The 14,039-nt window shown below is 43.8% G+C and overlaps 1 protein-coding gene across 1 annotated transcript in view; it reads right to left on the bottom strand.

The window, feature by feature from the left end:
- LOC111976091 (BMP/retinoic acid-inducible neural-specific protein 3) overlaps positions 1–14,039 on the bottom strand; it is a 60,220-nt gene that overhangs the window by 29,570 nt on the left and 16,611 nt on the right. Inside the window, exons 3-4 of the mRNA XM_024004833.1 lie at positions 3,603–3,793; positions 3,213–3,397 (exon numbers count right to left, since the gene is read on the bottom strand). Coding sequence (XP_023860601.1) covers positions 3,213–3,397; positions 3,603–3,793 — 376 coding nt within the window. The remainder of the gene's footprint in view (positions 1–3,212; positions 3,398–3,602; positions 3,794–14,039) is intronic.

Here is a 14,039-nt window from a genome sequence, read left to right on the forward strand (position 1 = left end):
TCTTAAAGGCTTTCCTGGAATAGGAATGTGTTGCTTGGTTATGTGATGGAGACGTGTCTGGTATGCATCATCATATTCTACATTTACAAGTAATTCAGCAGACACTCTTATCCAAACCGAGTAACAGTAGGGAGTGCATCATTTTTTAAAACTTCGTACTGGTCCCTAGTGGGAATCAAACCCACAACCCTGGCGTTGGAAGCGCAGTAATCTACCAAACTGAGCCACATGAGACTTGATATAAGGGAACAGCACTCACAGTATGGATGCTTCTTCTGATTAAGGCAGAGACCAGAGTCCCCTGTCCTGCCTCAGCCAAAGAATCTGCCCCTGGGGAATTGTTTAAAGGTCTTGCTAGTGTTTAGTGTTTGGGAATAGATAATGGTTAAGCGAGAATGAAAATATAAGCATATCACAAGTGCTCCAAAGCAATGCAGTAACAACCCTTGTATACTTTTATATGCAATGCCTCAAATGACGAGGAAGCTCAATTATTTTCTAAATGCAAGCATTATTAATATTATCATGATACCACTAAGGCAGAGGCATGGAAACTGGTGAAGATCATGCCTTCTGTTAATTCCACCTATGAGTAATTCCACAAAAGCAGAATATAATACATAAAATGCCAGTAAGTGAGCCCCAGATGTCAGATATTTAAATAATAAGGGGTATTAAGAGGCCTATACACCAACCTGTTAAAAAAGTATGGAATGGCATTAATGTTTGGGACCGGCACTTCTTTGGAAATTGCTTTTTTCACGGCACCACAGAGAATCGTCCTGTTTTTAATCACTAGGCATAGCCTTAGTCGATGCAGCATATTCCCATTTGCATCCTAGGTGTGTTTACGCGTGTTTAGACATTCTTTGACGATTCCGGCAAGATGTTTTAAAACCACTTTGTTGCACTGGCTTACACTACGATGTCAACCAGAGCTGGGGATCAGCTTATCGACTTGAAGAGAGAAAAAATAAACTAGCATGAGATTATATTTGTGCCCCCTAAATAAATGGAGGCTCATTGAAATCCGCAGGGGACCATTAAGAGAAGAAAGTAGGAGTTAATACTGTGGCAAGGGAAACTATGATATGCTGTTTTTTTTAGATGGGAGTCTGTTTTCCAACTTGGACGGGGCTGAGAGAGACTCCTTTTGATTTGGAACAAATTATCATCCCTCTTCCCTTCTCTCAGAGCTTAATAATTCTGGTGCTCTTGGCAAACAATGTTGCAGAGAGAGGAAACAGAGCTGGCAAAAGGTTAAGATTATTCACAACTTGCATATTAGTAGCTTGACTGACGATGACCCAGACAGAGGTTAAAGGGTAAGCGAAGCCAACTGCAGCACATACCTTTATCTAATTTGTAAAGTTCTCCCAGAGTATATAAGTCCTTGATAGAAAATAACAAACTTCCTATTGTTTTTACATCTGAGGGTGTCTTTTTCTTGAGGGGGAGGACATGGCAAAATGTTAAAGAGGACACAACAATATAATAACGAAGATGACAAAATCCGTATGAAATTAATAATTCATTGATACACAAGGAATAAGTGTTTTTATTTTTTATTTATCCATATCAAATCTGTTCTACATCGTGAACAACTGCAACCATAATTTCTCGCTAGATTTCCTTGATTTCCAAAGCTCAGCCTCACAAATGATCTTTATTCTCCTACAAATGAACCATAAGAGGACATGAATGACTAAACACTGCAGTAGCAAGGCAGCAAATTGGGTCAAAAACACTCCTCTGTCCTCTCCCCATCGATGGCTAGTTGTTTTTCAGGCTAATTGTAATAAACCTTAGTAGAAACAGACCTGGGTTGTAAATCAAACTATAACCAATTGATTTATGTCCACCCAGCACTGTTAGTGTCTCCTGTCAGTGTTTCTTGCTCGCTGGTAGGTTAAAGCACCGATTATTACAGATGGCGGAACCCCAGTATTCTTCATACGTCTTCTATTCATTAGTGTGACACCTTAACTCATACCCAAAATGGCTGACAAATGGGGCAAGCTCTCTAAGAAATTGTTGAAATAGAACCGAGGATTCATCACTCTGATGTGTAATTGTAGAGGCACCCCTTCCCTTCGCCTCCCCTCCCTCTTTATCTTTTTCATTTTTCCTTTCCCTTTATTTTTCACCAGAAGTGTTATAGCTATAGCTCCTACATTATACCAGGACAACAGGCTTTTCCTCCTGAAATCTGTTCTCTTAAAGCCGTTGTCTGGTGCCCTCTTTCTAAGAGATGCTTTTGTTTTGCCATCCGTCATCATCTTGACGAGGTAAAAATCCATGGCCTGAATTAAAGGCAGCTGATGCTGTGAATATTTCACATCAGTCACCTGAAACTGCCTCCTAAACAAATGCACCTCAGAGGACTTCTGCTCCATTCATCTCAATCAGATGATTTTAGCAGCACTTTGTCCACGAGGACGCTGCCAACAAAGCCATGATGTGTCCCGTTGCCAATTCACTTTAAGGAATATATGGCCTTATCTGTCTGTGGTGGCCAAAGATGGGATAGCACTGGGAAAAGTCAATGATAAACGGATGGATGCTTTCAAACTACAAGTGAGTTTATAACTCTACATCATCTTAGATAATGTTCAAAATCAATGTTGAACTGTACAATTGTGTCAGGTATGACTGTCACATGTATTTTAGCACACACCTTCTCCCCTCCCCCACATTATTTAGAAGTGGTTCCCCAAACCTCAAGATGTACAAAACAGTCTAGCAGTCCAGTTTTAAACCATCACTCTTAAAGAAATGTTAATTCGACGCCAGTGGCTCACCAGCTGGTGAAACACTGCTCTCATACAAGGTGTCTATGCATGGGAAATTCCTCAATGATAATCCTTTCATTGCCACAGGTACATGTAAACAAATCACAGGCTCACATGGAAACGAATCACTCTGAATACGGAGTCTGACAAACATGTCCTGCTGTGCAAAGGGCAAACTCAGCCGATCACACTCATTACTCGGTAATAATGACTGACACAGTGATTAATGGACCCAGCTAGAGGGATCTGGGAATGAATGTGTGTGTGTGTGTTTGGGGGGGGCATGGATGCAATCTGGATGTGGTGCAGCTTGTAGGTTTACCTTAATGGCTGTGGATGCTATCTGGATGTGGTGCAGCTTGTAGATTTACCTTAATGGCTGTGGATGCTATCTGGATGTGGTGCAGCTTGTAGGTTTACCTTAATGGCTGTGGATGCTATCTGGATGTGGTGCAGCTTGCGCAGGGTGCTCTCTCTGTCGATGAAGTAAGAGGCAGCCAGTTGGTGCAGGGCCTCTAGAGTCACGGCTGTACCGTTGGCCTCTCTTGTCTCCACCGTTCTACTCAACCCCCGCTTGTCCACAAAGATCATTAATGACTCCTCCCCTAAACACACAGAGTGGAGCAGAATATGCACTGAGGACTGGGCTGGGGAATAGAACAACACATTCAATATGACACCTTTACAGCAAAGAGAGAATTTACTGTTTGCGTTTCTGAAGCTGAGCATCAGCAGCATACAGAGGATTGGGTTAAAAGAAAAAGGTCTTCCAATCATTACACCAATAAATAAAAGGTTTATTATTCTTACCCCCCAGGGTGGCTGAGAGCAGGAAGTGTGTTCCGTACTTCCTGATGATGCTGTCTGTAATGGAGCTGAGGCTGGGCCGTCTGCCCAGGTGCCTGATGGTCTGGAGGAACTCGGGATCCAGGGGCAGGGCCAGACCATTGTTGTCCTGTCTCTCCAGAGCCAGGCTGTTCACTTTCCAGCGGCCAAACTCCCTGCAATGTCACAGACACACATTAGCACACACACAGGCAGAGATGCCCCCCCCACACGGCAGGCTTCATTTGCAAACACCCTCTTTCATAGTCATAGTGAAGACAGAGGAAAAAGGTCTCAAGAGCATGTTATAGCCAGCCAACAGCCTTGCCCTGTATGAGGAGACTCATTTTTAGATTCAGGCAATGCTGGGTGGAAAATATGTCTGCACGCCACGACATCTCTGGTGCCATTTCTTAAAATATGAACGGTGCCATGCTGTTTACACTGTTCTGAGAAGGTCTCTCTCTCTCTCTGAGGGCACCAGGCTCTCCATCATTACGGACACCTGCCTTCCCCCCCATCACACAAATAAGCGATTATTGGACTCAATCACCTCTGTCATTACCTCCCCTATATCTGTCTGTTCCCCCTCACTGTTTCCTGCTTCAGCATTGATTGTCATATGTCCTTGTGTAGCCGTGTGCTGACGCCGTTCCTGTCTTGTTCCATGTCTGTTCCGATTAAATGTTTGACTCCCCGTACCTGCTTCTCTACTCCAGCGTCGGTCCTTACAGATTACCATGCAGCTCAAACAGCCCATAATAACCAGGCTTCAGTGGTCAAGCCTGTTATGGAGAGAAAGGATCATTGTAAAACTGTCAGAAATTAGTGCTGCGGATTTTAATGGAATTACAATGGAGGTGATCTACTGTGAGTCGGAATAGTATCAGGTCTGTCGTGGAACAATCAGGAAAAACACACGGGCACCCACCCGCACACACGCTCAGGAGCCATAGTAGCTGTCAATCAAAAGCTCACTAATGAAAAGTCCCCCCAGAGAAAAAAAAAACACAAAAAAGTAGCCAACAAGAATCAGCTCATTAGGGCCTGTTTCACGATGCCGTTTCTCCATAACGAGGGTCAATTACGGGTATTCCTGCAACTGAGCTGTGGGGGAGAGAAGGAGGGAGCGAGTAGAGCAGAGCTTAACCGTGATTGACAAAGCCTCGCCAGGCTTGTTGATGTACAGTTACGGATGATGGTTAGCAAGGGCACACACACAAACACCCTAGCGAATTAGCTAGCATTAACATTGGGCAATTCCCCCACAGGGATGCTAAGACACTCAGGGCTTTATTTATTTAAAAAACTTTTATTTAAAGAACGCAATGGTAAATCTTAGCACTGGCAGTAGTGCCATAGGTCAGGCGGTGTGTCAGAAATATTTTTGCTATTTTCACAGCGGGAATTATGGGTGCACTAGCTGGCGGTGGCACATAAGGGCTTGACCCCTCACTGCCCAATCAAAACGTACTCCATGTCTAAATACAGTATATGGTTCCTTTAAGTTGTGTATTAAATGTATTGCATTGTTTTCAACTCCAATTCAAACATGAGTATGCTGTAGTCTAGTTTATAAAATACCCTACAGAAACAAAACAAAAATGTAAGCCAATCCCATATTTGCTAAATAGCCTAGTGTGGTAAACCGTGGGGTGTTGGGTTGAGCGTGCAGAGATTGACACAGAGACAGGGAGGCGTTAGTCAGAAAAACAACTTTACTTAAGACAGAAAATAAATATATCAAAGAAATAACTTTCTCTGTCTTCCTTCTCTCTCTAAACCGGTGTCCGTCTCCCTCCCGCGGTGCGCTATCGTGCTCCTTTTATTTAGCCTCCACAGCTGGTTGGCACTTTCCTCTAATTACCTCCACTTAGCTGTCCGTGTCAGGGTGCCCAGCTCCCGTATTCCCAGCAGAGGGAGCCAACATCGCCTCACGTACCTCCTCTATTACCATCCCCCGGGGTAGACCTCCTGGGATCCCCCCCTTAGCCCTGACTGGGAGGGAGGCATGCTCAGGGCTAGGTTTGCATCCCTCCTGGATAGGGCGTCCGCATTGCCGTGCTGGGCCCCCAACCTGTGGATGACAGAGAGAATCGCTGTAAGTACAGGATTCAGCGGGTGACACGGTCATTCGTGTCCTTACCTCGTGCCATCCACACGAGAGGGGCATGGTCAGTAATCAAGGTGAACTTCCTCCCGAGGAGGTAATACTTGAGGGTGTCGAGGGCCCACTTCACGGCGAGGCACTCCTTCTCGATAATTCAGTATTTCTTCTCCCTCGGGAGGAGCTTCCTGCTGACATACATGGGGTGCTCCTCGCCTTCCTGCTCTTGGGACAAAACGACCCCTATCCCGGTGTCAGACGCGTCTGTCTGGACCAGGAGGTTTTTTGAGAAGTCCGGTGTGACGAGTACCGGGTGCGAACATAGCGCATCCTTCAGGGCCTGGAACGCCGCCTCTGTGTCCTCCGTCCATCTGTCAGGGGAGAAGCTATTGCGGCAAAGTTAGGTACAAATCTACTGTAGTAGCCTGCTAACCCCAGGAATGACTTTACCTGCCTCTTGGTTCAGGGGACCGGCCATCCCCTATTGGCAGCGATTTTCTTTCTTGGGGTTTCACATTTCCCCTCCCGAGAATGGATCTGATGTTCCACGAGGTCCGTGCGCCCCGGCACCTCGGAGAACACGGACGAATTTCACTGGACCAACTCTGAGCTCCTGTCGATGGGTCGGGCTGAGATCTTCCCCCATTGCAACTTCAACCGAGGGCGGGCCTTGCTGTGGCCGGGTCCACGTTACGCACAGCGCCTCGCGTCCATGCCTTTTCTTCAGTAAATGCACATGGCAAAGCTGGAGGGGTTTTTCCGCCCCAGTTGGCGGACCTTATAGTTGACGTCGCCTACCCACTCAACGATGTCGTAGGGCCCATGCCACGTAGCCAGGAATTAACTCTCCGTGGTAGGGATCAGCACCAAGACCGTCTCACCAGGTTGGAACTCTCGTGGTTGGGCCCCCCGGTTGTAGACACGCTCCTGGGCACGTTGCGCCATGTGCTCCCTCACCACTGGCCAAATCACCGTCATCCTCTCCCTCCCTCATATCCTCCACATGTTTTACTACGCTGTGAAGGGGGGGGGGGGGCATCTGTTTCAGGGTCTTATTGAAGCGTTCCACCAGCCCGTCGGTTTGTGGATGGTACACACTGGTTCTCACCTGTTTGATTCGTAACAGATTGTAGACATCCTTCATCACACGAGACATGAACGCGGTGCCCTGGTCCGTCAGGATTTCCCGCGGAATCCCCACCCGGCTGAATAAATGGAAGAGCTCCCGTGCGATACCTTTGGATGCCGCCGTGCGTAACGGATTGCCTCAGGATACCGGGTGGCGTAATCCATGATTACCAGGATGTATTGGTGTCCCGTCGCGGTGTTCACCAACGGACCCACCAGATCCATTTCCACCCGCTCGAATGGCACTCCTATAATGGGCAAGGGAACCAAAGGGTTTCAATACCACACCCTCGGAGCTGTGATCTGGCACTCCGGGCAACTACGGCAATAGTCCTCCATGGTGCGCTTGACTCCGGGCCAGTGGAACCGGTTCCCGATCCCCTCCCTGGTTTTCTCCACCCCAGGTGTGCCCCAAGCAGGTGGGTGTGGGCAAGCTGCAACACAGTCCTAACATACTGGCTGGGTATGAGTAACAAGTCTTTGATCTCAGCATTATGCTTTACTACCTGATACAATAAATTATGCTTAATTGTGAAGTGGGATTAGCGCCAATCACTTACCCCAGGTAACAGTACGCCATCCACCGCCATCACCTGAGGCCCTAGCGTTCTGGAGATTTTGGTCTTCTACATGGGCAGTCCCGAACTGACCCGTGAGGATTCCCATGTTGGGAGGTCCGTCTAGGGTCTCCACAAAGTGTAGCCTGAGGTTTTCCTTGCACGGTGGCTCGCTTGCCGGAGCGGGGTTGTCTCCCTCCTCAGGGTCCGACTCGGGCCCAGTGGCCACCTCTTGTGGCGGGGGTTGGGTGTCACAGGCCACCGTCTTTTTTCCTTTTCTTCCTACCTCCTGTGCTCGCCTCCCCAGGTCCCTCCTCCACAGTGCTTGGAAGAGAGGGCAGACTTGACCGAGGAGAATGACACAGGTAGGTTAGGCACAACTCCCACATGCATCTTGCACTCCCCCTTTGGGGTGGTTATCCTCACGGCCACCGTTGGGTACCTCTTCGTGTCCCCATGTACACAGGACACTGTCACCTCCTCGTCCCCCGGTTTCTCCTTCCCCTCTCGTGTGAGCCACTGCGGGTGGGCCAGGGTCACCATACTACCGGAGTCCAGCAGAGCGCTGGTGTCGATGCCATCGATTCGTACCGGAACCATCGGAGGGGCCGTCTCGGTGTGCGCCCAACAAGAGGTGACGTAACTCGCCATCCGGGTTATCCCCGAGCTGGCAGGTGCAGAGGGCATGGCCTAAGCTACAAACCTCAGATTTCCCACTTCCTGGTTGGATTTTTTCTCAGGTTTTTGCCTACCATATGAGTTCTGTTATACTCACAGACATCATTCAAACAGTTTGAAACTTCAGAATGTTTTCTATCCAAATCTACTAATAATATGCATATTCTAGCTTTTATGGCTTTGTAGCAGGCCGTTTACTCTGGGCATGCTTTTCATCAGGATGTGAAAATACTGCCCCCTACCCCAAAGAAGTTAACGGGATCTCAGCCATAAGAAGTTAACGGGATCGATATGACAACAGCCAGTGAAAGTGCAGGGCGCCAAATTCAAACAGCAATCTCATAATTAAAATTCCTCAAACATACAAGTATTTTACACCATTTTAAAGATAAACTTGTTGTTAATCCCACCACAGTGTTCGATTTCAAAAAGGCTTTACGACGACAGCACACCAAACGATTATGTTAGGTCAGTACCAAGTCACAGAAAAACAGCCATTTTTCCAGCCAAAGAGGAGTCACAAAAAGCAGAAATAGAGATAAAATGAATCACTAACCTTTGATGATCTTCATCAGATGACACTCATAGGACTTCATGTATGTTTTGTTCGATAAAGTTCATATTTATATCCAAAAATCTCAGTTTACAGTGGCGCGTTACGTTCAGTAATGTTTTGCTTCCAAAACATCCGGTGATTTGCAGAGAGCCACATCAATTTACAGAAATACTCATAATAAACATTGCTAAAAGATACAAGTGTTATGTATGGAATTTTACATCCACTTCTCCTTAATGCAACCGCTGTGTCAGATTTCAAAAAAGCTTTACCGAAAAAGCACACCATGCAATAATCTGAGTACAGCGCTCAGACAACAAAACAAGCCCTATCCATATTCATGTTGTGGAGTCAACAGACGTCAGAAATCGTATTATAAATATTAACTTACCTTTGATGATCTTAACATAGCATTGCACTAATATAGGGGCTAGGCCTACTGTAAATGGCATTATGTCTCAGCCATGGACATGCCAAAAGTGGTCAATAAGCAAGAAATTCACTATTGATAAGACCAAACAAGAAAAAGTGAATAATTGTAATTAAATTCCAGTAAAAAATTCAACAACTTGTTTTAAATAGGCCATGTCCAAATACAGTTACAGGCAGCATACTCTAATTACTCCACGTGGACATACTGTAATATTAAATCAAGGCAACTTAGTCTGGAGGGTTTTACACACATCCAAACTTTTCACAAGAGCTGGACATAGATTCAATACAACCCCCAGAGTCTATTGATGACCAGTGCATCAACATAAGTAACATAATAAAAAAATCCCCATCAAAATCTGTCAGTTTAAGCTATAAATATAGGTACTTTGCATGGGCTGCGTCTCAATTCACTGCATCCTCCTACAGTATGTCGCCCTTCCACATCTGTGATAGAAAGTGCCAGAGTCTTCTCACTAAACCATCTGAACGGTTTGGCCTACAAACTAATATGACCCCACAGTAGAAAGGGGTTGACTTTCACAAATACAATTGTATTCTCCGTTTGAATAGGCCTCTCCGCTCTACAACCATCTAAAGGTAACCCATACAAATTAATGGAAGTACGGAGGTACTTTTGACAATAAGGGGTTAAATGTGTAAACAAAAAATATATAAAAAGGTTAAAGAAGGACTTTTAAGCCTTGAGACATGGTTTGTGTATCTGTGCAATTCAGAGAGTAAGGATATGGTAGTCGGTGACAGGCACACCGGTTTAAGTGTCAAGAACTGCTGGACACCAACTTGGCACGACTATGGGAAGCATGGATGTTTGTCCTAGCCATTGAATGGTATACAGTGCCCTACAATAGGCCTAGTTATTTAAAAAAAACATGTAGCCTAGTTTGTCTAGTTTGTTTTACATTAAATAAGTAATTAGCTTCAACATGGAAATATTAAGACGCATTGCATTCGCATTTCTAACCAAACGTTATAAGATAATCCTACTATCGCCGTTGATATGGCCTGTGGTAACTTTACCACGTGAAAGGTAAACAGTTAAATAGCCTACAAGCGTATTCATCACTACATTAAGCGATCATAATTCCTGTGATTTGCCAGTTATAGAAGCAGGATCTTAATTTCATCACTATTTTGTAGCTGAGAATTTTGTGTCATACCTGTGGGGTCAGGCCCTACAAAGCAAGAAATGCAAACTTGTAGTGTATGAGTTTTAAAAAGGCTTCTAAAGTTTGTAATTTCCACATTTCAGACTTGATTTACCACCCAATTTTTTTTTTATCAACCCCTAAAAAGCATAATTCATTATAATCCACATAACAATTAAAAATGTCCGGGGGGCGGGGTCAAAAATAAGTAAAACTAAGCTTGTTTTAATAACTTGATGTTCCTACAACTTGATGTTCCTACAGCCATGACCTTTCATTCAATGGGCATCGCACATAATACATTTGCACACACTGTATATAGATATTTTCTATTGTGTTATTGACTGTACGTTTGTTTATCCCATGTGTAACTCTGTTGTTTTTGTCGCATTGCTTTGCTTGATCTTGGCCAGGTCGCAGTTGTAAATGAGAACATGTCCTCAACTGGCCTACCTGCTTAAATAAAATTTTAAAAATAAATATAATAAAGTCCAAACTTTTCACAGAATCTAGACAAAAATAATGTCAAATACACAGAAAAAAGGACAATGTCAGCTGACTGTTTTGGTGCTCTCCAAGGTGATATTTTAATAAAACATTAATAATTAATAATATGACACGGATTTGGCAACTGTGCTCCTCCGCTGGCAAAATCGATCCCATAACCAACATGCATTACTGCTAAGAACAGCTTTTGGTTGTTCTTAAATATCTTCAGTTGCGCTGCCTGGAAATTGGCACACATAAATTCACTGTAAAATGTTACAGTATTTTCCTTTTTTCTGAATAATGAACACATTTTTTTTAAATTACAGTAATCTCTCATTTAAAATGTTTCCTGTAAAATAATGGTTTGTCAATTATAAGAAATTATGGATTTTTTGGGGGGGGGGAAATAATTATATTTTAACATACTGTATGTAAATGTACTTTTACGTGGAAATCAGAGTCAAATGACATTTAGTTCACTGTGAATAAAATAAACTAAATTACTGTATATATATATAATATATATATATATATATATATATATATATATATATATATATATATATATATATATATATATACAGTGGGGAGAACAAGTATTTGATACACTGCGATTTTGCAGGTTTTCCTACTTACAAAGCATGTAGAGGTCTGTAATTTTTATCATAGGGACACTTCAAATGTGAGAGACGGAATCTAAAACAAAAATCCGAAAATCACATTGTATGATTTTTAAGGAAATTATTTGCATTTTATTGCATGACATAAGTATTTGATCACCTACCAACCAGTAAGAATTCTGGCTCTCACAGACCTGTTAGTTTTTCTTTAAGAAGCCCTCCTGTTCTCCACTCATTACCCGTTATTAACTGCACCTGTTTAACTCGTTACCTGTATAAAAGACACCTGTCCACACACTCAATCAAACAGACTCCAACCTCTCCACAATGGCCAAGACCAGAAGAGCTGTGTTAAGGACATCAGGGATAAAATTGTAGACCTGCACAAGGCTGGGATGGGTCACAGGACAATAGCAAGCAGCTTGGTGAGAAGGCAACAACTGTTGGCGCAATTATTAAAAATGGAAGAAGTTGAAGTTGACGGTCAATCACCCTCCGTCTGGGGCTCCATGCAAGATCTCACCTCGTGGGCGATCAATGATCATGAGGAAGGTGAGGGATCAGCCCAGAACTACACGGCAGGACCTGGTCAATGACCTGAAGAGAGCTGGGACCACAGTCTCAAAGAAAACCATTAGTAACACACTACGCCGTCATGGATTAAAATCCTGCAGCGCACGCAAGGTCCCCCTGCTCAAGCCAGCGCATGTCCAGGCCCGTCTGAAGTTTGCCAATGACATCTGGATGATCCAGAGGAGGAATGGAGAAGGTCATGTTGGTCTGATGAGACAAAAATAGACTTTTGGTCTAAACTCCACTCGCCGTGTTTGGGAGAAGAAGAAGATGAGTACAACTCTAAGAACACCATCCCAACCGTGAAGCATGGAGTGGAAACATCATTCTTTGGGGATGCTTTTCTGCAAAGGGGACAGGACGACTGCACCGTATTGAGGGGAGGATGGATGGGGCCATGTATCGCGAAGATCTTGGCCATCAACCTCCTTCCCTCAGTAAGAGCATTGAAGATGGGTCGTGGCTGGGTCTTCCAGCATGACAACGACCCGAAACACACAGCCAGGGCAACTAAGGAGTGGCTCTGTAAGAAGCATCTCAAGGTCTTGGAGTGGCCTAGCCAGTCTCCAGACCTGAACCCAATAGAATACTTTTGGAGGGAGCTGAAAGTCCGTATTGCCCAGCGACAGCCCCGAAACCTGAAGGATCTGGAGAAGGTCTGTATGGGGAGTGGGCCAAAATCCCTGCTGCAGTGTGTGCAAACCTGGTCAAGAACTACAGGAAACGTATGATCTCTGTAATTGCAAACAAAGGTTTCTGTACCAAATATTAAGTTCTGCTTTTCTGATGTATCAAATACTTATGTCTTGCAATAAAATGCAAATGAATTACTTAAAAATCATACAATGTGATTTTCTGGATTTTTGTTTTAGATTCCGTCTCTCACAGTTGAAGTGTACCTAGATAAAAATTACAGACCTCTACATGCTTTGTAAGTAGGAAAACCTGCAAAATCGGCAGTGTATCAAATACTTGTTCTCCCCACTGTATATATATATATATATACATATATACAGTTTAACCTCTCTGGGATATGTGGGACGCTAGCGTCCCAACTGGCCAACATCCAGTGAAAATGCAGAGCACCAAATTCAAAAAAAATACTATAAACATTTTACATTGATAAATCACACATTCAATATACCTAATTAAAGCTACACTGTTGTTAATCCAGCCAATGTGTCAGATTTAAAAATGCTTTACGGCGAAAGCAAACGATGCCATTACTGAGGATAGTACCCAAGCAAAGAAACACAGAGCATCATATTTCAACCCTCCAGGCGCGACACAAAACTCAGAAATAAAGATATAATTCATGCCTTACCTTTGACGAGCTTCTTCTGTTGGCACTCCAAAATGTCCCATCAACATCACAAATGGTCCTTTTGTTCGATTAATTCCGTCGATATATATCCAAAATGTCCATTTATTTGGCGCGTTTGATCCAGAAAAACACCAGTTCCAACTTGCGCAACGTGACTACAAAATATCTCAAAAGTTACCTGTAAGTTTTTTCCAAACATTTCAAACTACTTTTGTAATACAACTTTAGGTATATTTTTTACGTAAATAATCAATAAAATTGAAGACGGGATGATCTGTGTTCAATACCGGAGGAAAACAAAGTGTAGCGAGCCTCTGTGTAACAGGCCTCTAACAAAGAGTACACTTCTCTCGAGCCTCATTCTGAACAGTGTTACTTCTTCATTTCTCAAAGGAAAAACCTCAACCAATTTCAAAAGACTGTTGACATCCAGTGGAAGCGACAGGAACTGCAAGAACGTCCCTTAGAAATCTGGATTCCCAATGAAACCCCATTGAAAAGAGAGTGACCTCAAAAATATATATGAATGGTTTGTCCTCGGGGTTACGCCTGCCAAATAAGTTTGGTTATACTCACAGACATGATTCAAACAGTTTTAGAAACTTCAGAGTGTTTTCTATCCAAATCTACTAATACTATGCATATCTTAGGTTCTGGGCCTGAGTAGCAGGCAGTTTACTTTGGACATGCTTTTCATCCGGACGTGAAAATACTGCCACCTATCCCAGAGAAGTTAAGTTATGGAAATACACAACCAAAATACAGCAATTTCTGATTAAAGTAGCTGTT

Source organism: Salvelinus sp. IW2-2015, linkage group LG16, assembly GCF_002910315.2.
Source record: "Salvelinus sp. IW2-2015 linkage group LG16, ASM291031v2, whole genome shotgun sequence".
In the NCBI taxonomy this organism is placed as follows: Eukaryota; Metazoa; Chordata; class Actinopteri; order Salmoniformes; family Salmonidae; genus Salvelinus; species Salvelinus sp. IW2-2015.